Source organism: Esox lucius, chromosome 16 (genome assembly GCF_011004845.1).
Source record: "Esox lucius isolate fEsoLuc1 chromosome 16, fEsoLuc1.pri, whole genome shotgun sequence".
NCBI classification, from domain to species: Eukaryota; Metazoa; Chordata; class Actinopteri; order Esociformes; family Esocidae; genus Esox; species Esox lucius.
The window spans coordinates 8782422-8808677 of record NC_047584.1 but is presented as its reverse complement, the minus strand read 5'-3'; the positions used below and the strand labels follow the sequence as shown (position 1 = coordinate 8808677).

The 26256-nt window shown below is 41.4% G+C and overlaps 2 protein-coding genes across 4 annotated transcripts; both read right to left on the bottom strand.

The window, feature by feature from the left end:
• Nucleotides 1-1863: 1863 nt before the first annotated feature.
• LOC105005862 (lactase-phlorizin hydrolase) lies at nucleotides 1864-15152 on the bottom strand. 2 transcript variants are annotated; one of them, XM_020055046.3, is made up of 18 exons: nucleotides 14909-15151; nucleotides 14188-14728; nucleotides 13505-13575; nucleotides 13276-13359; nucleotides 12805-12898; nucleotides 11348-11432; nucleotides 10500-11169; nucleotides 9733-10384; nucleotides 8056-9609; nucleotides 7652-7920; nucleotides 7272-7562; nucleotides 6803-7001; nucleotides 6204-6406; nucleotides 5879-5985; nucleotides 4054-4185; nucleotides 3629-3852; nucleotides 3209-3445; nucleotides 1864-2254 (listed from the first exon to the last, which is right to left on the bottom strand). In XM_020055046.3, exons 2-18 carry the CDS (start codon nucleotides 14708-14710, stop codon nucleotides 2043-2045), a joined length of 5607 nt encoding a protein of 1868 aa, XP_019910605.2. In that variant the 5' UTR covers nucleotides 14711-14728; nucleotides 14909-15151; the 3' UTR covers nucleotides 1864-2042. The 2 variants fall into 2 exon arrangements, with proteins under 2 accessions (XP_019910605.2, XP_010862373.4); XM_010864071.5 differs by having other exon boundaries at nucleotides 14188-15152.
• A 3158-nt stretch (nucleotides 15153-18310) lies between these two features.
• Nucleotides 18311-25318, bottom strand: LOC105005863 (gap junction gamma-1 protein). 2 transcript variants are annotated; one of them, XM_020055045.3, is made up of 3 exons: nucleotides 25299-25318; nucleotides 20897-22063; nucleotides 18311-20534 (listed from the first exon to the last, which is right to left on the bottom strand). In XM_020055045.3, exons 2-3 carry the CDS (start codon nucleotides 22032-22034, stop codon nucleotides 20521-20523), a joined length of 1152 nt encoding a protein of 383 aa, XP_019910604.1. In that variant the 5' UTR covers nucleotides 22035-22063; nucleotides 25299-25318; the 3' UTR covers nucleotides 18311-20520. The 2 variants fall into 2 exon arrangements, with proteins under 2 accessions (XP_019910604.1, XP_010862376.1); XM_010864074.5 differs by lacking the exon at nucleotides 25299-25318 and adding an exon at nucleotides 25142-25290.
• Between the last annotated feature and the right edge of the window lie 938 nt (nucleotides 25319-26256).

The window sequence follows — 26256 nt, the reverse complement described above, 5'->3', positions numbered from 1 at the left end:
ACTTATTTTAAAAACAAACTCTTGAATTTACATTAGCGTGATACAAACTACAGTAAATGACAGAAACCAGCTTCGGAAAAAAGATATTTGAAGGGTAATTTAATTGTTTAGTTGGTCTCGCGTCCCATTGAATAACATGGGGAGGGTGGGGTTTATGACCTATACTGGGACCACTCACCAGGGGGCGATCGAGACGGGCTTGTGCGGCACGCTTGGTTGCGCCGCAAGTGTGCATGAAGATTTCTATCAAATAGTTGTAAAATGGTAAGCAGCGAGCCTTGATCTGGTGGTCCTCCATCCATACCTTGATTGACCTGGCTGTGTGGCAAGGAGCATTGTCCTGCTTCTTAGAGTTGGGGGACATTGTCAGACCAGAAGGAAGCAGGTGTTCTTCCAGGATAACCTTGTACTTGGCTTGATTAATGCGTCCTTCACAAAGACAAATCTCCCAGATTCCAGCCTTGCTGAAGCATCCCCAGATCACCACAGATCCTCCACCAAGTTTCTCAGTGGGCCCGAGACACTGGCTTGTAGGCCTCTCCAGGTCTCTGTCTAACCATTAGACGACAGGTGTTGGGCAAAGCTGAAAATTTGACTAATCAGAAATGACCTTACTCCATTCCTCTACGATCAAATACTTATGGTCTTTTGCAAACTTCAGCCTGACTCTTCTTTGCTTCTCATTGATGAAGGGCTTTTTTCTAGCTTTGCATGACTTCAGCCCGGCCCTTAGGAGCCTGTTTCAAACCGTCCTCGCCGTGCACTTCACCACAGCTGCTGTATGCCATTCTTTTTGTAGGTCACTTGATGTCATCCTTTGGTTTTTGAGTGACATTCAAATGAGATGACGGTCATCTCGGTCAGTGGACAGTTGTTTTTCGGCCTCTGCATGTTTGTAGCTTTGTTGTCCCCAATGTCTGTTGCTTGACCTTGTTCTTATAAACCGCCGTCTTTGAAACTTTCAGGATGGAAGCAACCTGAAGCTCACTGTATCCCTCTGCCAGTAAAGCCAGAATTGAACCCTTCTTTTCCTCACTCAAAGCTTTTCTTTTCAACTATTTTGTCATGCTGAATAGTATTTTTTTTTAATTCAAATTATCTTTGAGGTACTACTTGCACTGTTTTTGCCATCCAGCTGGTCCTATTGCAAGAGGATAGCGATGACCACAGCAGTGGTTTTTATATAGATTCCGGCGGTCCATTTATTCGGTCCACGAGACGCACGTCATTATAGCTGACAGCCACGCGTCTCCCATGCATTCGATTTCCGTTATATTCCCCCACATGATCAACCATTTTCAACACCCCTTGATGAAAACATTTCCGCGGCCATGTTTCACCTAACTATGGTTAGATTAGGGAATGTAAACCACAGCTTTAAACTTTTGGAAAGTAAGTCCTTACTGGCATAAGATGCCAGAATAGCTAGTGATATAAACATTAAGACGATGAATACCTTTGTAAATTCTCAAACAATTCTCAAAATTATTAACAAGATAATTCTCTTGTATTGTCTATGTTATTTTCTACTTAACCTTCAGTGGCTATGATTGTCAGAGGGTCCTGACAGAAGGGCCTCACAAAATATATCTAGGCAATGGGAATTACAGCACTACTACATTGCAATAGTTCATATTACAGTTAACAAACCATTGTGCTGGGATCGCAAGAAAGGTTTCTTAGCTCCAACAGTGAGGGGTTTTTTCTATGCATCTTGCAAGATACAGTATATGACCTAGAAGGAAAGAGCCTGACATATTAAAACCATGTTCTAACCATGCTCTAACCAAAAGATCAGCTGATCAGGTGCAACAACGGCCTTTGTTGGACAACTGAGGACAAACACCAGACTGAAAATGCCACTCAAGTCAGGTCTTTATTTTTCAACATAAGTGATGGTGCTGTTTGGTGCAGACAATCTTGTGACTAGTCAGAGAAATTATCAACAATGCATTGTTATATACCACAACATACTCATATTTGAAGTAGAGTATTAAAGATCACATGTTAAATATTGGGTGGAGACAGCCTTACAGATGTGTTCAGAATGTTTCTGTCTTCAGAGTTTCAGCAGAGGGTCTGTTTGACTTCCAGAGCAGATACGTCACAGTGATGACTGTGAGGGCACCAGCGATGGAGAGAGCAAAGACGCTGTAGAGGGCTATCTCAGCATCTTCCGATGACAGCTCCATATCCAGGAAGCTCATGCTTTGAATGGGTAAGATAGCGGAGGTAGTGGTGGGTGCGTTCGTTCCTAGGGGAAAATAATAAACTAATGGTCATTAACATGTTCAAATGTATCACTTCAGCTGGAAAATAAATCGTTTAAAAGGAGGGGTCACATATATATATATATACATAGTTTTCATACACTGTAAACGATCTATGGTTTGACAGTGATCCACACTTTCATTTAACACTTTAGCGACTGTGGCATAAACCCCATCCAAGTAATGGTGCCAATATAACATTTATTATAAAATATTAGAATTTTATTCGGGAATCACGTTTAACTTTATAATTAGTTTGAAAGTATCAAACTAATTATAAAGCTCAACAAAGTCATTGCCTTTATACTGCGTTACAATACATTTTAGATACTTCATAACAAAATTAACATGTTAATATTGCTACTATCATAAAAAGGTCATTGACTGCTTGCACAGTAAAAGAGAACAATGTGCAAATGTGTAATTTGGGCGAACCCTCCCTTTAAATACTTTCCAGTTGTTGTCACTTGAAGACTGAACATGCATTTGTGGAGACAGCATCACTACAGGTTCATCCCATAAAAATAAATGCACATATTTGAGGGAAAATGTATGCGTAATTCAAATATCACACATAGAAGTGGCAGTTTCACCTAATAATGATGCCAGCTTTAAACTGGTGTATGCATTTATAAGTCTCACAAAAATGGGAATAGCAAGGCAAATTCTTTGGATGTAGTTTCAAAGGTTTTCTGACCACAGGAACAAAACATTATGTTTGCAACAACTGTGAAGTTCATCAGGGGCAAACTCCCCATTAACATTAATAGATTATACATCTCTTTTCCTCATTTTTTATTAATTTTGTTTGAACTTAGAAAATTCCCGTGTGATATAATCTGTGTGCGTGCGTGCGTGTGTATGTAAAACAGTTTTTTCCAATAAGAAAATACTGTGTGGAAGTGTTGCATCCACTAGAACAAGCAGTTTCCACATACCTTCAGGTTCAGGATTCAAACAGTCGTGAGGCCCCATGGCAGGGTCTGGGAATCCATTACATCTGATGATGGTGGCATAGCGAGCAGCAGAGTTCTTGGCTTTCCGTGGAAGGTTGGGGTCAGTGCGGTTGACATAGAACAGGCCAAATCTCTCTGAAAAGCCAGTCGCCCACTCTAGATTGTCCATAAGAGACCAAGCTGTGTAGCCTCGAATATCTACTCCATCAAGCAGATATGCTGGAAAGAAACAAAAAATTTATTACACTGACCCAGAAAATTTGTTTGGTAAAATGTCTAATTTTATTAGGTTGTAGTTATGGTGCCAAAATGCCAACCATGGTGTTTACTTCATGCATGTGTGAAAACATTTCAAATGATCAGTTTAAGATCACCGTATTGTTAGCGTGGCCTGGTAGCTACCTTTCAGGACCTGGTTGATGTAACTTTCAAAATAGTGGATCCTGTGAACATCGTTGAGATCCACTGGCCCTCTCTCCGAAATACCGTTTTCCGTGATGATTATGGGTGGGTTGCCGTACTCGTCCTTAATAAAGTTCAAAATCTTTCTGAATCCAAATGGCGACACCTTCAGCCAACTGGAGCCAGAGTCTAGCCAGGTTCGATCAGCTATCGTCCCAGCACCCCTTATTCACACAGTAACATTTCAGAATAAGGGTGTTTGACTTTACATTAATATCGATTCGGAAACAGGACATTAATATGTAAGAATGACCTACAGCTGAACTTTAATATATTGAGAAACTAACATACTGATTCAATTCCTTTCTAGTTGACATTGAATCATATGTTTTTCCTTGTTTAGGATTTTATGACTGATGCCTCACCTGTCGGCATCATAGTGCTGTAGGTTCCCATAAGCAACAGGGAAGGCCAGTACAGTGGTGTAGTGGTTAAACCCAAAGAAATCATAAGTGCCCTTGATCCTCTGGATCTCTGCAGGGGTAAACTCAGGAAGCCTTTAAAAAGGTTCATAGTCATGGATGAAAAGGCCATTTGAGTTTTATAGGAATTAATTAAATACATTTTTTATCCCCTGCTGATTTTGTACATTTGCCCACTGACAAAGAAATTATCAGTCTACAATTTTAATGGTAGGTTTATTTGAACAGTGAGAGAGAGAATAACAACAACAAAATCCAGAAAACGCATGTCAAATAATGTTATAAATTGATTAGAATTTTAATAAGTATTCGACCCCTTGGCAAAACATAGTACTTGGTGGCAAAACACTTGTTGGCAGTTACAGAGGTCAGACGTTTCTTGTAGTTGGCCACTAGGTTTGCACACATCTCAGGAGGGATTTGTCCCACTCCTCTTTGCAGATCTTCTCTGTTAGTTCAAGGGCATGTTAGGATGTACCGGGACGCATTCAAACATGAGGATTTTTTTTTGTTTACAAAAAAACATGTTTTTGGTCTGTTTTATCTTCTGACTAATCTACTGTGTTATACTTTCCTGCATGAATTTATAATTCTCCTTTCAAAAGGTAGCAAACATGTTTCTACTATATTCAGGTCATGAGCTACTAGCATTTAGATTTGGGTACATCATTTTAGGCGGAAATTGACTTTTTGCCACTTAACTATTAAGGTCTCGAGGCTGACGTTTGGCAACTGGAACCTTCAGCTCCCTCCACCGGGATTAAGGTCTGGAGACTGGCCAGGCCACTCCAGGACATGAATGTGCTTCTTCTTGAGCCACTCCGTGTTTTGGGTCATTGTCATGCTGGAATACCCATCCACAACCCATTTTCAATGCCCTGGCTGAGGGAAGGAGGTTCTCATCCAAGATTTGACAGTACATGGCCCCGTCCATCTTCCATTTGACGCGATTAAGTTGTCCTGTCCCCTTAGCAGAAAAACATTCCCAAAGTAAAATATTTCCATCTCCATGTTTGATGGGGTTCTTGGGGTCATAGGTAGCATTCCTCCTCAAAACACAGCAAGTTGAGTTGATGCCAAAGAGCTCGATGCCTTGAGATCATTGACAAGATCCTTTCGTGTAGTCCTGGGCTGATTCCTCACCTTTCTCATGATCATTGCAACTCCACAAGGTGAGATCTTGCATGGAGCCCCAGACCGAGGGAAACTGACAGTTCTTTTGTGTTTCTTCCATTTGCGAATAATGTCACCAACTGTTGTCACCTTCTCACCAAGCTGCTTTGCGATGTCTTATAGCCCATTCCAGCCTTGTGTAGGTCTACAATCTTAACTCTGACATCCTTGGACAGCTCTTTGGTCTTGGCCATGGTGGATAGTTTGGAATCTGATTGATTAATTGCTTCTGTGGACAGGTGTCTTTTATACAGGTAACAAGCTGAGATTAGGAGCACTCCCTTTAAGACTGTGCTCCTAATCTCAGCTCATTACCTGTATAAAAAACACATGCGAGTCAGAAATCTTTCCGATTGAGAGGGGATCAAAACTCATTTCACTCATTAAAATGCAAATCAATTTAGATATATATATATATATATATATATATATATATATATATATATATATATATATATATTTTGTTATTCTGTCTCTCAGATTATTGGGGATCAAATAATTTTTTCCCTCACTGTATGCATTTAGATTTATGGTTTGTATGTGAATTCTTCAGTACTTTCAAAAAATATATCGTTAGTTGTAAATCAATACTTACCGGGATTTAGATAGGCCTGCTGCCAGACTCCTCTCTCGAATAATTGTCTTCATTGTGTCACTGTAGTCTCCATTGAATATAGGGTGGGCAAACCAGCCAATGTAGAACTGTAAGAGGAGAAAACAATGCATTCACTTTAATCTAACTATGTAGTATTCTATTGGTTTGGACCTTTATTAATATTTTTTGTACACTTGGCAAACACTATGGGAAATGGGGTAGATGCTATATAGAAACTCCAGTTGATTAGCATTTACAGAGAACAATCCACTCTAGTTTTATGGATGTTGTAAAATGTTACTATCTGATGCAATTTGGCCTTTACCTGAAGAACACGTCGGGCTGCTTCTATGTCCTCCTGCTTGTAAGGGTTCCGTGGCTCTGACCAGTCGGAGTTGATGGTGATGGAAATATTGCCACGCTGCTTGGCGCGATAGTTATCATTGTACAGATGCCAGGCCTCGGCATGGGCTTTAATGAGGTTATGGCCCACGATGTAGGGAAGAGTGCCAGGCCTGAAGCTGATACCTGGTAATAGAAGTGTTGTGGTTTTAACAGTCTCTTGAAGGCACTTCTGAAGGAATCTCTTTCTACAGTTATTTCTTCGTGTCTAGACAATTTTAAAAAAACATTTAAAATATATATTTAAAGGTATTTAGAAGATGTTTATAATATCAAGGAGCGGAAATATTTTTGGATCAATAGATTGAAGATATTTTTAAAGTATAATTTGGTTCTGCACAGAACAATTTTGAATAGTGATACAATATCATCTGCTTTCACAGATCCATCAGTGATAAAGAAGTATAATTTAACTTCCTGAAAAGCTAGCTCCCCTTCCAGCTGTTAGTACACACATACAGTCAACTTATGTACCAGAAATGCGGAATATTAAATAGTTTTTTCTGGCAAAAACTATTTTACCTGGAGCAGCGGCTCCATAGCCATGACCAATATTGGCTACATTGTAAGGCTCGTTGATGGTGATCCACAATTTTACTTTGTCTCCAAGGCGATTAAATATAAAATCAGCATATTCTCTGAATCTATCAACAATATTGTCATTCTCCCAGCCACCTACATCCTGCAGAGCCTGAGGGAGGTCCCAATGGTAGAGGGTAATCTGGAGAGAGGAACAAAGGGCAATATTCATTAAGAGAGCAGAGGATTATTAAGGTGGAGATGTCATTTCAGGGGTTTATAAGTGTTTTCATGTGTCATTAACTCCCTTTGATGTAATAGGGGTATTTGACATAATAGCCCAATCATAAGCATTCCATTGTAAAATGTTATCCACACTGACATCTAGTGCATTTCTCTTTAAATAGCTAGAAGGGACTACCACCCATTTGATAAAATACCGATCAATGAAAGTGCTGGCCCAAATACTCACATGGGGCTGGATATTAGCAGCAAGCAGTGCGTCAATCAGTCTGTGGTAATAGTTGAGGCCAGCCTCGTTGATGTTTTTAGTGGTGCCATCGGGAAGCACCCTGGACCAGGATATGGAGAAGCGGTAGTGTGTCACCTTCAGCCTCTTCAGCATAGCCACATCCTCATCAACCTTATTATAACTATCACAGGCAATATCTCCTGTGTCGTCATTGGACACTCTAAGAGGAGTGTGGGCAAACTTATCCCATATACTGAGGCCCTTCCCATCTGCTCTCCAGCCCCCTTCAATCTGGAAAAGGGATACAAAATAACAAGGTGAACATTATGGCACGTACATTGGTGCTTGTGCTCTCCGAATAGTTTTCAAAGAGCTGTTACCTGGTAAGATGCTGTCGCTGCGCTCCAAATGAAGTCTTTGCAGAAGGTTCCATAAATGGGTGAGCCATCCTCCGACTGAGGAAAACCATTATCCCTCATGATTTGATAGTAGTAGTGTGCTGAACGTTTGGGCGTCCTGGGTCGGCTTGGGTCAGTAAAGTCCACATGGTGGAGACCAAATCCCACCGTGTACCCATTGAGCCATTCAAAGGAGTCCATTAGAGATGAGGCACTGTAACCCCTCACCTTTACACCATCCAGGTTATGGGCTAAGCAGACATGAGAGAACATCTACTTTTGGACGATCACATTGTCTGCAGTAAATGTTGGAAATTCCCAATAAAGCAAGTGGTTTTTGCATGCACCTTGGTGTTTTGTTCATATAATGTGTCATTAAATCTTACCTTTCAGAGCCTCATCAATGTATGTTTTGTAGTAGAATATTCTGTCATTGTCATCCACAGTGGTCTTTGAAGCTGTAGCTACTCCATTCTCTGTGACATAAATCTCAGGATCACCATACTCCTCCTTGATCCAGTTCAGAAGCCTCCGTAAGCCCCATGCTACAGCCCTCTGACCTTTGATGGCGGTTGTGGGGTTCTCACGGTCTTCCTCTTCACCCACATCCTGATCATATTCGTAGGACTGAGGAGTAAGCCTATCAGTCACGTGACGTACCACCTTAGTGGTATAAGCGTTAATACAGAAGACATCAGCAGTACCTCTGATATAATCCCTTTCAACATTGGTGAATGAGGGGAGCCTAGATGCCAGCAGGCCTTGTAGCTCACTCTTGTTGCCCACCTGCCACTTCATGGCGTCAGGATAATCACCGGTTTTGAAGATGGGGTGAGCGAACCAGCCAAGCTGAAACTGTAAAGCACGGTCTGCAGCCACAATTTCGCGGGGGTTCTGAAGATCTTTGGGCTCCGTCCAGTCTGCGTTGAGGGCGATGGAGACCAGACCACCCTGGGATTTGCGGTACTTCTCGTCATATGTGTGATAAACCTTGGCATGAGCTTTTAGAAGGTTGTGAGCGACTCTGTAAGGTGCATCCCCAGGCTTCCTGATGTTTGGTGGGATCTGCCCTAGACCATATCCTGACCATGCAAGTGTATAGGGTTGGTTAAAAGTTAACCAAAACTTCACTCTGTCCCCAAAGCTTGTGAAGCAAAAATCGCTAAAGTCATTGAAGATGTCAATCATCTGGATGTTGTCCCAGCCACCAAGGTCCTGTAGGGCCTGGGGGAGGTCCCAGTGGTGCAGCGTCACCATGGGGGTGATGTTATAAGCCAACAGGCCATTGATAAGCCTGTGGTAGTAGTCAACACCCTTATGGTTTAGGGAAGCTCTGTGACCATCTGGAAAGATCCTGGACCAGGATAGGGAGAACCGGTAGGTCTTAATTCTCATAGCCCTAAGCATGTAGAGATCTTCTTCAAGACGGTTGTAACTGTCACAGGCTATGGCACCGTTGGCATTTCCGGGAATACTGCCAGGTTTCTGCGTGAAGGTGTCCCATACACTTGCCCCCTTCCCATCCACATTCCAGGCACCTTCTATTTGATAGGCAGAGGATGTCACACCCCAATGGAAACCTTTTGGAAAGGTGCCATAGTGGTAGAGTTTCCTTTCAAAATTGGACTGATTGGAGAACTTCTCCCAGACAACCTTGGATCTGGAAGGAACCTCGGATGGGGGCAAAGTGGGTTGTCGTAAAATAGTTTCAAACTTCAGCTCTAGTGGTGAATTTCTGTCTTGTGTGTTGGCAAATCCATTTCTCCTAATAACATCTGAGTAAAAATATGCAGACTGCTTTGGGGTTCTGGGCCTGTCAGGAAGATCAAAGTTGACATAGTGCAAACCAAACCTTTGGTTGTAGCCCTGTGGCCCTTCAAAACCGTCCATCAGTGACTGCACAGTAAACCGCTGCAGGTTCACTCCATCCAGATGGATTGCTGTTAAAATACAACCAAATTGATCCTTTTCAGTAGTCATAAATAGTCATTCTTGCAAACAGTCTCAAAAGACTTGTCTAGAAGGCTTAGTGACCCCCGATCTAGCAAGTTCCAGATACTTACCTTTCAGTGCTTCGTTGATGTAAGCCCTCAAGTACCCTATGCGCTCTGTGTCATTGATAGTGTCCCCAGTGTACCCTGTGGGAACCCCATTCCCAGTTACGTAGACGGGCACTTTAGTGACATTCAGATACTCTGCAGACACAAAGTTGAGCAGCCTACGGAGACCCCATGGTGCAGAGTGGATCCAGTCAGACGTTGTAGTCGGCCAGACAGGGTCCACGTAAGCTGTGAAGTCTCCTACCCCTTCTGGTCCTGGAACGCAGCCCCCATTACTGGCATTGACCAGACGAGTGGTGAAGTGGTTCAGTCCCAAGAAATCTGCCGTTCCATGAATACGCTGACTCTCTGCTGCAGTAAAGACAGGAAGTATGGCAGGCACAGAGGGAAAACAGTTTCGTACTTTCTGCTCGATCTGAGACTTAAGCATGGCCGGGTACTGCCCATTCACGAAAATGGGATGGGCGAACCATCCCAGCATGAACTGCAGGTAGCGCTCTGCAGCTGCTACATCTTCAGGCTTGGATGAGGAGCTTGGAGGCTCAGCCCAATGAGAGTCCAGGGCGATGCCCACTTTACCTCCTTGGTCCTTCCGATACTTGTCATTATAAACATGCCAGGCTTCAGCATGGGACTTAAGCATGTTGTGAGTCACCTTTTGTGGGGTGGGAGCAAAGGATAACATTATTATTTTTTTATTATTAAGTGGCCTAAAGTGGTCCAGCGGTCCAAGCTGCACAAGCGAAGGAAAGGGATACCATTTCTCTTACCTGGTAGGAGGCCACCACATAGTCCTTTCTTCCAGGGGGATGCTGACCTGTACCATACCCAGCATGGCTCACCACCCATGGGCTACTGAAGGTGTTCCAAGTCCTCACCCTATCTCCAAACCTAGAAAAGCAAAAGTCTGCATACTCTGTAAAGGCGTTTACCATAGAAACATTGGTCCAGCCTCCATAGTCCTGGAGTGCCTGGGGAAGATCCCAGTGGTGCAGGGTCACAGCTGGTTCAATACCAGTCTCTATTAGAGCGTCGATCAGGTGGTCATAGTAAAGTGCTCCCTCCTCGGAGTAGCTTCCCCGGTGGCCGGAGGGGAAAATGCGGGCCCAGGAGATGGAAAACTGATAGGTATTGACAAGGAGACCTCTCAGGAGGTAGACGTCATAGTCCACTTTGTGGTAGCTGTCACAAGCCAGGTCTGCAGTCTGATTTTCAAAGGCTTGGTGCTCATGGCCATACCGGTCCCAAATGGTCTCACCCTTTCCATGCTCAGACCAGCCACCCTCAATCTTGAAGGACTCACTGGATGCGGCCCACTGGAAGCCATCCGGAAAAGACTCATTCAGGAAGATGTCACGGTCCAAAGAGGACTGAGTTCCAAACTTATCCCACAAACTCTGGTAGTTTACTGATGGTACATCTGCAAAGTGGTCTGCAAAACTAAGTAAGCGATAGAGGTAAAGCACAATGTTCAGCATACACGATTGAACATACAAAAGATATACATACACTAAAAGCAAAATACAGTTAATTCAAATTATTTTTATATCTGCTAATATGAGTTTTTTTTGCCTGTTGCTACATTTCCAAATGCATGTAACCAAACAAGTACTTTTACCGTTTTGGAGTGTCCACCAAATCCAGCTCCCCAAACATGTCAGCCATGTCACATCCCAGAATATACACATCCCCTTTTATTAGAACTGTAATGATTTCAGATGACACACAAAGGATGGTTCTTACATCACTGTATATGATATATTACAATTAAGCAGTATGGGTATAATCCCATGGAAATATGCTAAGATCACATTCTTATTTACAGAAACAACCTGGGAGCAATTAGGGTTAAGTCTTTTATGAATCATTATTTTGTTATATTTTATCACCTATCAGCTCAGTGATTACACCCAGTGACCTTTTTGTTTACTGGCCCAACACTCACCACTAGACTACCCCTGCCATACTTCCATCAAAAGATTGATGTATGGCCATTCACACAAGTGCACCTTCACAGCCCATTCTTAAATCATTTTAAATCAGGTTATTCAGCTAATCTGGACAAAAGCTTTTGCTTTCTCTGTTGCAAATTTGGAAGTAAAAATGATAGAGGTGTAATTTTTCAAAAAGAGGGTTTACAAATTGGAAATATGCACCAGATAAGGATAGGAATTTAGTTTTAAGGCAAATAGTGTATGTTTAGGAATGAGAATCACTAAGGAGAATCACAAAGAAAAAAGTTTGAACGTGAATATATAAATACAAGAAAGATATTTCCTAATAGGGGTGGTAGCAGGTAGAAATATTGAAAAGGTTCTAACATTTATTAAAACATTGTCCAAATTGTCAAATATACAAAGCATTTAAGATCGGTGTTAATAGTAATAATGTCCTAAAAGAGGGGGTGGAGGTGGGTAAAAAATATGTATTTGTAATAAACAGTTCAAATATCCTTTCATTCTTTTAATGATTTGAAAATATAAAATGTCCTTTTAGGATAGATCACAGTGTGAAATTAGGTATAATTGAATAGGGAGAACCAGTAGGTTTTTGGGGAAAGCTGCTAATAGCCCTACATTATACATCACAATACTATGGGTAGAAATATTCTTGTGCTTATCTTTCTCCAGAACAATTTCTCTGATTTTTACCAAACAAATTGAATACTGGATCGTATTAGATAATTGTAATGAAAGATACACACTTTGCAGTGTACTCTGTACCATGATTACATAAAGTCAATATATCATAATGCTTTTACAATCAAATTGGTTCATGTTTTATATTGGTTTAATCTTTATGGAGATAACATCAATAAAATTGTCTTTATTTTTCACTGCAACTACTACCAATCACTGTCTTGATTTTGAGTGGGTTTGATTTGCCATTCTTACAATGTATATTTATTGTAGACAATGTGACACTGTACATGAGAACAGGTGATATTTGTAAAGAAACAACTGAAATTGTGCTAAGGCGGAATGGTATAACCATACAAAATAACAGTGCTTATTAGTATGACGGTCTTCAAAGCATGGGTGTGTGTTTACATTTATGCTGCTTCATGTGATTTACCTTGTAGGAGGTTACCGAGTGGCTGAAATGGACTGAAGGAACAGCCCTTGATATTCATCTTGTAAATCACAACAGGAATGTGCCCACTGGCACTCTGAAAATTGGAAAGGATCCATTTATTGCTTGCATTTAATGAAACTTAGGATTATTTCAGCAGAACAACATAGTGGTCATTTAGCAAAAGCTTTGCCTGGAGTGATTTACAGGTATTGCATTCATCTTAAGATAGATAGGTGGGACCACCACACAACCCAGTAGTAGTAAGTGCATCAATGAAGTAGTTGTTTGTAAAGTCGGTGCTTTATACAAAACCCTAAATAAATTGAAGTCAGTAAATAAAACACTTGTTTACCAAAATAAGGGCAATATAATTAGAACATTATTTCAACAGTTTTTTTTATTGTTTATTGAGTGTTACCTTGAAATAATACTCTAATTACATTCACCAAGACACATTAATGAGTAGGTTACCTGTAATCTTTTCAGCTCCTCTGACAGTTCTGTTGTAGAGGTACAGTGGTATTCAATGTGCACTGAGAGGAAATCTAAGGCCTCCTGAATGAGAAATACACATTCACTATTACAGCAATAATACGGTGCCTTGAAAACATTTTAACACTCTGCAGTGTTTTTATTGCTTTTGATCCCGACATTGACACTTATACAACTCAATGTTTCCACAAAGGTCTGGTATCCATACCTTAACAGTAGACTCACTTTCGTAAAGGATGGGGACATCGCTGGCGCTTACCCCAACTGAAACACGACCGCCTTGAAGAAAGCATAGAATGGAGTGGTCGGTGATATATAAGTGTCTAGTTTATGTTCACATTTTAAAAGAAATTAGTAAAAGTTAAATCTGAACACTACACGTTTCTCTTTCACATATCCTAAGCTTTGCTATAAGGTTCAAAACACTAGGCTGCAAATGGCCAAATAATCTCTTCTGATAAGGAAAACATTATGCATGCAATCTTGAATATGATACTTTATATCAACATTCAAGGAGACATATTTGAGGCACAGTCACTGACCTCTGTTTAAGTTTTATTTTGTGATTTCCTTTTCTTCAAATCAAACTACAAAAACCTTTTGAAAACAAGCAAATCAACACCTTGTTGCATGAAGTTCATTGCAATAATGCTCTTACTGTAAATCTAAAGACTACAGGTTCATTACAGAGATACTTAAGTCTTCACCCAAACAATGTGTTTTTTTCTTAACCAGAAAGTAAGCTGGCTTTTGAAGTCACATTATGTCAGTTCACTGACCCCTCCAGTACATGTGCAACAGAGGCAGCAGCTAAGACTACTGTACCAGCCTAGGCCACCAACAGTTTGTTAAATTCCCTGTGAATAATGTTTAAAAAAGTTGAGGTTTTACCTTGACCATGAAAAAGTTGATGGTAGAGGTGGTACACACTGGTATGGGCATGAACGGCATGTTTTAGCTGAAGCCGGCCCACATCCCTAATCTCTTCAAGGTGGCTTAGTGTAACCCAGGAGTGTGCCAGTTCCCCGTATGCCATGAAAACAAATTCAGCATATTTCTTAAATATATTTGGCAGCTTTGGGTTTTCCCAGCCACCATATCTGGACTGAAGGGCATCTGGTAAAGAAGTAGAGCGATGCAAGATCACAAGCGGTTTAAGCCCTTCTTCAACTAACAGCTCCAAGAGGGTTCGGTAGCAGGACACTGCTGGCTGATGAGGCTGGCTGGGTTCACCTGTGGGCAACAGTTGAGCCCAGGAAAGGGGCACCTTGAAGTGAGTTACTCCCCTACTCAGAAGGTACTGAAAGTAGTCCCTGGAAATCACAGGAATGGGATTTGTGCAGTCAAAGGCATCCGTTGGTTTGGTGCTCAAGTCCATCTTCAAAGTGTTGGTCAGAGGGCCTGCTAGTAGCATGAAGTCTTGTGGGTCTTCCTTCTGACACAAACAGCCATAGAGACAGAACAAGTACAAAGCAAGTACCTGCATCAGGTTCTTCATTTTGGAGCTTGAGGGTAAACTGCACAGCACATGGACAGTGAGCTTCTTATAATAACACTGTTTAACAGCTTGAACTCTAGAACATCATTTATGCAATAGTGCTAGATAACATACGTGTTATATTGCAGTTGTGGTGATAATGGTCCATAAACACTAGACATTGGACTTAATGAAAGGGAGTCTGATAATTTTTTTACTGTTGCTTGGGTTTAATTGCTAAACATTTTGTATCACTTTTTTTCTAATGTCTATTTCATCTGAACTGTTTGATAAGGTTTCCAAATTCTTTTCAGGCCCCCATAAACATTTCTAATGTTTGGTTAAACCCTGAACTGGCACACTTGATTTAATTAGTCAACTAATCATTTTTTTGACTAATTAAAAACAGGTGTGTCCGTTCAGGGTTATAACTAAAATGTAAAACATCTAAGGAGACCCAAGGAGAGATTTGGCAAAGCCTGCTACTAAAAAGTCCAGATCCTTCTTTTATAACTGATAAATACTTGCACGGGGAAGGAGGGGGGGGCTTAACTTTCTCTCCCATTGGTGCGAACCATAGCTGCGGACGCCCCCACCCAACCCTTCGCCGCTAAATTCTTAATATTGCTACCTGATTTCCCAACTGAAAGATACAGGCAGATCAATTTAATATTTAATAGCCTACTCCCCAAAAATGCATACGTTTCATGTACCGTGATGAACAGACGCTTGTTATTAGACTACAACAATACCTACCTACAGTTACAAAACTTCGCGGCTAGCTGCTGTTGGACCTGGATCATATAACTGTATACCTAGGGTGACCCAATTTCAAAAACCCAAACCGGGGCCCTAGTGTTCGTGCACGCGCACATGTAAGCACGCGTGTTGGTCATCGTGCGTGTTTGTGGTTGTTGGAGCAGCGGAGCTGGCCCAGTTTGTTTCTTTCACTGTCGTGTTTTTTCCGCTCCTTGAGCTTTAATTAGAATTGTTGTTAAGCTATGTTGCTTTGTTTGTTTGGCTCCGACTCGCATGTGGAAAAATTCTAATTCTTATTTTGATGAAAACCGGGATTTGGTAGTGAATGTCGAAAACCGGGACATTTTAGTGTTTTACAGGTATTTGTCGGGACCCGGGACACCTTGCTAGAAACCGGGACAATCCCGGGCAAACCGGAACGTCTGGTCACCCTATGTATATCCCATTCGCTTGAATGGGATATACATTGCCGCGCACCCTCTTAAACTCCGCCTCTGACTGGCACCCACCTAATTCTGATCCTGATGTATGCAGGGCTGGGTAGGTTATTTGTAAATGTGTTCCGGATTACACTTTTGGATTGCTTTCATATTAGGAGACATTAGAAGACAGGTATGAATATAATCAATTGAACAACTATCGCAGTATCAAAAAAATACAAAGCAAAATGAGAAATATGTGCTAATTTATATGAAAATGAAAAACTGTACATAAGAATTCAGACCCTTTGCCGTGACAGTCCAAACTGAGCTCAGGTGAATCCTGTATCCTTTTTTGTCCTTGGAATTTTTCAAAAACTCCAGAGTCCACCAAAAGGCAAAGTAAATGTTAATTTATGAAAGATTTTATTCACATCATTGTATAAAATACCAAGATATCTGTAGCTTTTCAAGCGTAAATTTGCAGTTACCTAATGTTCAGCCCACCACCACCAACACTGTAAAAAGATTGCAGATATACCAGAGATCTACATGTGCAAAAGTAAACCCGGGCACACAAACACATTTACCATGAGCAGAACCTGCAATTTATTGGAGCCAACAGCAATTTTCAAGATGCAATACTCATCAGTATACTGGGATTAAAGTCAACAATGGGTTGAAATGAAGGAACTGCCCAGGCCACTCAAGGAAACTGAAATGATTAATCAGTTGAGGCAATGTTAATCCGCTCGTTCTTTGAGCAGAAGCTTTTAGTGATTTGGCAGAAGCTCTTTTAGCAACTTTTTTGTGTTGTTTTAATTCACTTTTAGTTTACCATGTAAGCCAATTGATACACATTTGTCATTTGCATTGATGACCTAGCCAAAGGCAATACAGTGCAAGTCAACATAAATTTACAGAGTACTCAAAATGACCTACATTGCACAACAACAAAAAAATGAAGGAAACACATAGTCATCACAGTATAACACCAAGTCAATTAACCTTCAGGGATGTCTAACTGTCCAGAAGCATAAGTGAGGGTGAATCAGTGTCACCTGTTTTGGTGCAAATGAAAACGACAACAGGTGTACAGGAGAGGCAACAGTAAGACAACCCCCAAAAAGGGTATGGTTTTGCAGGTGGTGGCCACAGACAATTGCTCTCTTCTTATCCTTCCTTATTTTGCATTTTACTAGTGTCCTTGTCACTACTGGTAGCATGAGGTGGTACCTCCAGCCCATTCAATTTGCACAAGTAGTTCAGCTCCTCCTGGATCGCACTTCCATATACGTTCTGTCGCAAGATTTGCTGTGTCTTCGAGTACAGTCTCATGAGACGGGCTGTTACACAAGGAGAGCTGGACAGGGTCATAGAAGGGCATCAACCCAGCAGCAGAACCGGTATCTCCTTCTTTGTGTGAGGATGAAGAGGAGGAGCACTGCCAGAGCCCTACAAAATGATCTCCAGCGGGCTCCTGGTGTGCATGTTTCTGACCAAACTGTCAGAAACAGACTCCATGAGGGTGGCATGAGGGCCCGACGTCCTCTAGTGGGACCTGTGCACACAGCCCAGCACCGTGCTGCTCGACTGGCATTTGCTGGAGAATACCAGAATTAGCAGGTCCACCATTGGCGCCCCGTTTTCTTCACAGGTGAGAACGGGTTCCCACTGAGCATGTGACAGATGTGAAAGTCTGGAGATGCCATTGTGAGCATTATGCTGCCTGCAACATCATCCAACATGACTGGTTTGGCGGTGGGTCAGTGACAGTCTGGGGAGGGTCACACAGACCTCATGTGCTAGCCAACAGTACCCTGACTGCTGTTAGGTACCAGGATGAAATCCTCAGATTCCTCTTGGTGCAGGACAATACCCAGCCTCATGTGGCCAGTGTGTAGGCAGTTCCTGGATGATGAAGGCATTGAATCCATTGACTGGCCATCACGTTCCCCAGACCTGAATCCAATTGAGAACCTCTGGGACGTTATGTATCGTGCATCTGACGCCACTAATTAGCGCCAAAACTATCCAGGAGCTCACTGATGCCCTAATCCAGGTCTGGGAGGAGATCCCCCAGGATGCTATCTGCCGCCTCATCAGGAGCATGCCCAGACATTGTTGGGAGTGCATACAGGCACATGGGGGCCATACCCACTATTGAGTTACACTGAGTTGCTGTGATCAAATTCACACAAGTTGAAACAGTCTGTAATCTCAATTGTTTACTTAGATTTTTGGTGAACTTGAATCCAGCCCTCAATCGTTTGGTGATTTTGGTTTCCATTGACCATCGTACATTTTTGATCTTTAATATATTACGTCCATCGACACCTGATGTGTGATTTAAGTGTTCCCTTATTTTTTTGAGCAGTGTATATAGTTACATGAATTTGCACTGACAGAAGTGTTTTTTGTTTACACTTACTTGGCCATATGGATATTTCAGCAAAATAAAACTAGCCAATTATTGATCAATGGTACTAGCACAATTATTGCCTCTCCACAACAATAAGATACTGGAATGGCTTACCTGGCACTGTCAATCATGCTCAAGTATGTTGCATAAAAAATCTTGCCCCTTACATCCAAACAGTAACCGAATGCCTCAATGCCCGCTTCATAGATAATGAAGCGGGCATCACATAACATAGATAATGAAAGGACACCGAATTTATTTGAAAAAGTGTATTTATGAAACTGAACAGAAAAATACAATTCATACAAAAGTACAATAAAAAAAGGTATACAAAAATTGTTTGAGATGACACGAGCACTGCTGTTATGATGAGTGCACTGATGGAATCATAAGGGCACTTTGAAGGCATTGGGTCACATCAACTTCCAAAACAGAAACATTTACATTACATGTCCAACCGTTACTGTCTGCATTATTAACGTTTGAAGGCTTTTGAATTAAACATTGCATCAGTACCTAAATGATCACTGAACAGAGCACTGACTTTGAATTGCATAGACAAATCAAGAGCCACAAACACCCAGTTCCACATTTCTGGGGAAATCCCACTGAAGAAAATTACTTAGAACAGAGTTGTATGGAATATCTGAAAATGCCATTCAACAAATGTAATGCTGTAATATTATTATAAATTCCCCCAAAAAAGGTATACTGAAACGTCAGAGGTAAAACAATTATATATTCAATTAACCACATTTGAATAATTTTTTTAAATATAATTTCAGCATGTGCTCATCCTACTCATTGTTTTGTTACAACCTGCACACTTTCCAAGATGTATGACATTATTAATCCAATTTCAACACATCATACAAATTTGGTATGTTTAAGAATCCTCCACGCATCTTTAGTGTTTCTATTTCTGAGGTTTAACATGTTACACATTGCCATACTGAACATGACCCAGAGTTTACCTGCTGTATAAACTAGTTCAAATGGTGTTCATCTTCAATGTGTAAGAAACTTTTAATGAGTCCTTCAGTAAATGCAGACAACAGAAAAAACAACAAAGAAATCCTTAGATGCACTGTCAGACACATGTTTTTTTTTTACAGTTTGGCCATTATAAAGGCTTATTCTTGCACTTTTAAGTGTCAGATATTCTCCAAACACCTTCCATAAAACATACAAAGTAGAAAAAAATCGTATCAAAAGCATGTTTCAAATCTTCCAGGCGAGATTACAATGTAAATGATTTCAAGCATTATCCAGGTTTTTGATCCTTTGGACAAAAGGTCCCAAAATAGGCTTCCAGTTCCCATATTGGCAACAATCAGATTTAGGCAAGGGGTTGTCATGATCCAAGTAGGCACCCTGTCCGCAAACTATGCATTTTTGTGCTACAACTCAAATTAAACTTGTTTCTGGTGGTTGACCAAAAAAGATGAACATGTGTTAATTATAAGCTATTGCACATTGAAGAGTTTTTCACCCAGTAATCAGTCCTTACACACCCAACTCTAATTCCACCATTTAGTACCATTTCCTACGCTCTATACCAGAGCGCCCCTGTCCATAACCACACCAGTTCACAGCTCCACAGACAGACTCACCCCTATTCCTCACAAAAAACACCAACGTTGACATGGTTTTGCAATCCACTTGACCTGGCCTTACCTTTTTTGGAATGGCTAAAATGTAAACTCCAGTTTAAGGTTGAAGGCAAACTTGATATATGCTCCAGTATAGAGGACAAACGAGAATGGAAAAAAAATCTACAGTATTCCCGAAAATGTAAAAAGAAAAAAAATATATATATAAAAATGGAAAATACTTCACAAAACAGCACAGCTGCCCTGAGAAACTGATAGGAATGTTCTGAAAACAGTTTGAGGACACTTTGGATCTTCAGACATGCTCAAGTATAGTTGGAAGGAATGCTGCTCATTAGGTTTGGCATGGTTTCCTTAGATGTTCAGTGGCCTTCACTGGAAGGCAGATGGATTAATTCGATGATTCTCTCACACACACACACACACACACATACAGACACAGACCACCTGTCCCCAAACAATCCCCCTGTTGTTCCCCCTCTGTTCCAGATGCAATAATCTATCCCGAGAGGGTTTGTTGGGCCAGTGAGGAAGTTAAGCTCGTAAACCTAAAAGCAAAGGGAGGAACGTCAGGTTTAATTATACAACAGTTTTATTCTATTCACAACACTGTTTCCACATATTAAAACCGCATTTCCCACTTGGTCCTTGAGTACCACCAATAGTAGATATTTTTATTGTAGCCCAGACATGCACACTTGAATCAGCTAATTATCAGGCTCTAGATAAGTGACATTGGGTATGTATGTTTTGGAATACGACTTAAAGGCATGCTGTTGGGAATAACGGCACTATAACATGAAACATACTGTTCAAAAAACTACTGCTAAAGTATTAGCTACTATCTAGAAAAATGGCAGGAAAGAAAAGTTGTACTTCTTGTGGTACATTGGCAAGTCTGGCTACTTACTTTTCTCACCGCTGCTTTGCTTCTCCTGGGCGAAGTTGAGGCGGTTCTGCTCCACTGCGGTCCCGTTGGACTCAGGGCTGCTGCTCCGCGACGGGCTGCTGTTATCCTCGTTCTGGTAGGCCAGGTCCAGGTGCTGCTGGGCTAGCTTCAGGTGCCTCCTCAGGCGCTCCATGTCTCGTAGCGACGCCTCGTCGCCGAACGCCTCGGGACCCGAGCCGCCCAGGTTGTAGTCCACTCGCGCACCCTTGGGGTCCTTCTTCAGCACCGTGCTGTAGCCCGGGGGAGCCGTGGGCACCTGGCGTCCAGAGAGAATGGGCCGTGGGGCGGCCAGCAGGCGGGCTGGCGTTCGGGGCCTAGGTTGGCAGAAACAGTCCCGGATGCCGCTATAGCCCAGGTGGAGGATCTCCAGAGTGGTGAAGAGGAGACAGAGGGCGCTCACGGCGTACATGATGAGCAGGAAGATGGTCTTCTCGGTGGGACGCGACACGAAGCAGTCCACCGTGTGCGGGCAGGGCGAGCGTGTGCACACGTACGACGAGGCCACCTCCAGGCCGTAGAGGACGTACTGGCCAAACAGAAAGGAGACCTCGAATGCGGCGCGCGAAATCAGCTGGAAGACGTACACCTTCATGAGGCCGTCGCGCTTGATCCGCCGACGCCCGTCGTGCTTCTTGGACTGCTTCTCATCCTTCTTCTTTTCCTTCTCTGGCTCGATCTCCTCGGAGATCATGGGGTCCTCCTCGCCGTTGTCCTCCGCCTCCTCGTAGCTGCGGTTGGTCCCCAGGCTCACCATGGGCATCCTCCTCCCGGGGGGCCTGTACTCGTCGTCATCCATGCGGGCGATCTTGTGCATGGCAAAGCCCAGGTACATGATGGTGGGAGTGGTGATCATGATGACCTGGAAGACCCAGAAGCGAATGTGCGAGAGCGGTGCGAAGGCGTCGTAGCACACGTTCTCGCAACCGGGCTGCTGCGTGTTGCACACAAACTTACTCTGTTCATCGTAGTAGATGGACTCGCCTCCCACCGCGGTCAGCACGATGCGGAAGACAATCAGCAGCGTTAGCCAGATCTTGCCCACAAAGGTGGAGTGGTTAGAGATCTCATCCAGGAGACGCGTCAGAAAACTCCAGCTCATGATGCGTCCAGAGTGGGGGACTCTAAGATCTAAACGGGTGGAATAAAGAAGTGAAATTAGCAAATCAGACAAGGTATACAAAAGACAGAGAAAACATACGATTGATGGGGTTGAATGAGTGGTAAGAGAAAGCACCAAAGATCGGTGTGCCGTCTGTAAAGCACAATTTATTTTAAAAAGAGATAAATAGAAATATTTAAAATATTGTTCATTATCTTTTTGCTGATTTTAAAAGGTTGTTTTATAAGATTTAAGGGAAGAACAAAAAACTCATGTTTATTCTACGAGTCGGACAGTACCTATGTACTGTAACCAAAATATCTGGATTTCTCAAGAATTGTCTGGTGTCTCAACTGCCAGAAGCTTGCAGCTCAATTCTGAACCATGATGAAAGAGGATTCCTCCGAAAGCGAGGGCTTGCAACAACAATTCCTATTGACATTCCAACTTTAATGCAATAATTTCCAGAGAAAGTTAAAGACAAATCAAATACAAGCAAATAGTTAGAGAGAATTGTTAGGGAGAATTGAGAGTAGTCTGTGATAAATTCCCTTGTGAACATTTGTAGTGGAGAGGAGAGATGCTTGTAATCTAATCTCTGAAGGCCAATAACATAGCCTATACAGGGGTTTTCTGTTTACTATCACCTGGACCTTCAAAAACATACAATATAAACGAGAGATCTATGCTGAACAAAAAACTATAAGACTGGGTGATGTAGCTAGGATCAAGTATATTACTCTCCAGGCCTCATCTAGCTATATCTTGCTAGTTAGGTAATCAATGGATAACCAAATGTACATCATAACACTATAATAAAATATAATACATGTGCCGTAGCAACCGCATCTCACTGCTGTATTGCCTCATGAAGACCCCATCACATTATCGTAAAAGTAGGTGTTATCCCAGTCTGTCCAACATTTCTAATTTGGCCTTCCTATCATCATGACCCCTAATCATCCCCAGGTTCCATCTGTCTCATTCATTCCCTACAACGAAAACATTTAATCGTGAAGCACATCAGATTAAACCTCTAAGTGGTTATTTATCTGAATATGTTTTTTCTTCTTTTTGTCTCTCTCGATGCTACTGAACATTTTGTTACCACGAATGTCCACCAGGTGGCATTAATAACAATGTGTCTCACAAAGGCTGCACTCATGATTTCGGTTGGTATGGATAATGTCATTCCTGTCGGCCTTTCCCTCTTGATGGCACATACTTGCTCAAGGATCTCATGCAAGAAGGCCTATTTATTTCACTAGGCGCCAACTGGAATGTTTTATCTCAGAAAAAAAGCCTTTTATAAAACAGCTGTAAGATAGATGTACCAGGTTAAACGTAAAGCTTGGTCTAGCTCGTCTGAGGAAAATCCTCTATACCAGAGGTTCCGAACCTTTTGTTTCACCAGAGGCCGCCGGAGCAGAAAGAAAATATTTTTGTGGCCCGGCACCGGTGTACGAAAAAGTGAATGTACTGGTATTTTAGACCACACTAAATCTGGCCAACGAATCGAATTCATAATAGACGGGCGTCACTTCAGACAACGCTGAAATAGATTTCAAACTACTATTCTCGGGTCCATGCATGAGCAATTCTTGATAGTTGCAGACTAAATAAACGACGGATTATTGCCTACAGTGGTTTAGTGGTCTAAACTTGTTTGAATCCAAGTGGCTGCTCTTTTAGCAACTCTCACCAGTCTTCTTCCATCGGTATTTATAATACAGTATAAAAAGGCTTTTAAAAAATATAGATCCAAATAATATACTATAACAGCGATCTCAGTGAATTGGTTGCTACCTCCCTTTTATAAGTAGCTCGCAAAACAATGGCACATGTACGTTCTGTAGTGGTCAAATCGCCAAGACCGCAGCCTCCGTCCGACCCATCTAATCAACACAACATAGACATCAGCTATAACCCGTATAACCATTAGATTTAAAAAGCGTAATCTATTTGGCAGTTCATTTCCAGCATGGTACCATGTCTGTGTGTTTCGCTTGTCTACTTCTGTCCGGCTTACAAAACTCTAAGTCCCCCCAGTCAAATCTGAATTTCAACTATAAAAACGAAAGCATTTTTAAGTCTCAAGTTTCTAAGATGTGACTTCTGAACTAGTTTCAAAACAGGAGAGAAACCACTCCAGAATGGCTTGAGGCCAATCGCTATATAAAATCAGCATGAATTCAATTGTAGTCAATGGCGATAATTGACGATGGACCAACCATATTGAGACCACCGCAATGACCCAAACAAAAATCTAATTTAAATCATTTTAAATCCCTGTAGTGCAACATTTTAAAAAGGCAGCGTATTAATCAAGAAGGTCCAATAACCACAACATATTTAAAATATTGTTTAAACTCCGTTTGTTTAGCGTTTTGGATACGACATAAAACATGCTACTTGTCGCACGTTTGTGTAGAATGGCTTACGTGTTTATGGCGATTCCTCTAACTACTGTATTCCTTATTGATTTTACATAAATCCAAACTGGGTTTTTAAAGGGGTTCACATGGTAACCAAACAACCGGATGAACGATGAATTACCCTGAAAAGAAAACCACAAGACAATCTCATCAGGCTAGTTCCATCGGACTACGCAACCATAAAAAATAAGTGCTAAATAACTCATACATTTGCACAATTGCCAATTTCAAGTATTTTGCCTTCAATAAATCGGTAGTTCTAATGTTCCATGTACACGTTTCCAAAAAGTTGGTCAAGGATCCATTATACAGCAGCAGAAAGTGGGATCAGGCAAGGTGATGAAGTCCACGCGCCCTCGTGCTGCATTAAATCGCGTTCATCCCCGCGAACAACGAAGGATCACAATCGAAAAATATATATTATTTACTGAATGCTATCTAACCATCGCTTAACTACAGTATTATTTCGTTAACTAGATAGGCTAGCTGATTTGTTTTTATCTAATAGAGACCGTAGTTCTTTATGGGGAAACAATCGCTTTAAGCAGACAGCAAACAAAAGCTAACGTTATCTAAGGCATCGCCTTAGATAACGTTATTCAGAAGTAAAAAGTAGACGTTCATGGGCTACTCGATATTGTTGCAGGATAATCGTGCTGTTATTTACCCTACCTTGAAGCCTACACCGTTTCTTGATTCTTCGTATTCAGCATATAGGTTATGTTAAAAGGCTAAATTTTCTGTGCACTTTTCCCTATTTCTCTACACAACAGACCAAAGCGTCACTCTTCACTTCTCTATTCGATTGGATAGAGTATGTTACATTTACCCCTATTCTTTCTTGTTGGGGTTCCAGAAAAAAAACGCAGGCGGGACAAAGAACCTCCCCAAACGCCTCCTCCCCTCCGCGCTCCTGCACACCACCCTCTTTTCAGGACTTCCCATTCTGAGAGGATATAGCCTATCTACGTCACCACTTCATTCCTAATGCAATACTTCTAGAACTGGAATTATATTTATAATACATGACGTGCCTTTTCCAAGTTCTAGGCAAATGCCTGAAAGTAAAGCAATGCATTTGAACCATTTATAACAAAAACAAATATCACAATAATCTATATAATGTTACATTTGTAAACACATCATAATCAAATGTATGCTTCCCTAGGTATCACATATAATTGAAAATAAAATAAAGAGACATGCTGCAACAGCTAGTAATACTATTATTCATTCCATATTATAACAGCTAGGGTTTCCTTGAATTCTGGGAATGTGGGCATTTAAAACGAACTAAAACAGTCTATGGCTGAAATAAGGCATTGCACCTATTTTTTATCACAGTAACAATTTCATACATAAATACGAATAGATACGAATAAATCGTATCTAAAATGTTGAATTTGCAAATTTGAATTATGTAAGTTTAGTTAGAAATTCTGCAACAGCTGCCTACTCAAGCTATGATACACTGCTTATGATTAATGCTGAGATTTGCCTGTATTTGGGGTTTTTGGGCATTCAAACCTTTCTACAATCCTCATTGTTTTTAAAAGTAAAAAAAGAACCCCCCATTTATGTGACATAGGTTGATCCCCTCTTCCTTTTGGAGCAGCAATCGGAAGTTGTTGTTATCTATGACATTTCCTTCTTCACACTTTTTCTTTGGCAAGATCTTCCTCCTGAAAATTAGGACAATTTTTTTTAATAACCAATGAAATTATTCCATCAATCTGAAAAATCTATATTTATTTTCAGTCCCTGGGCAAGACAGTCAACCCTGTTTG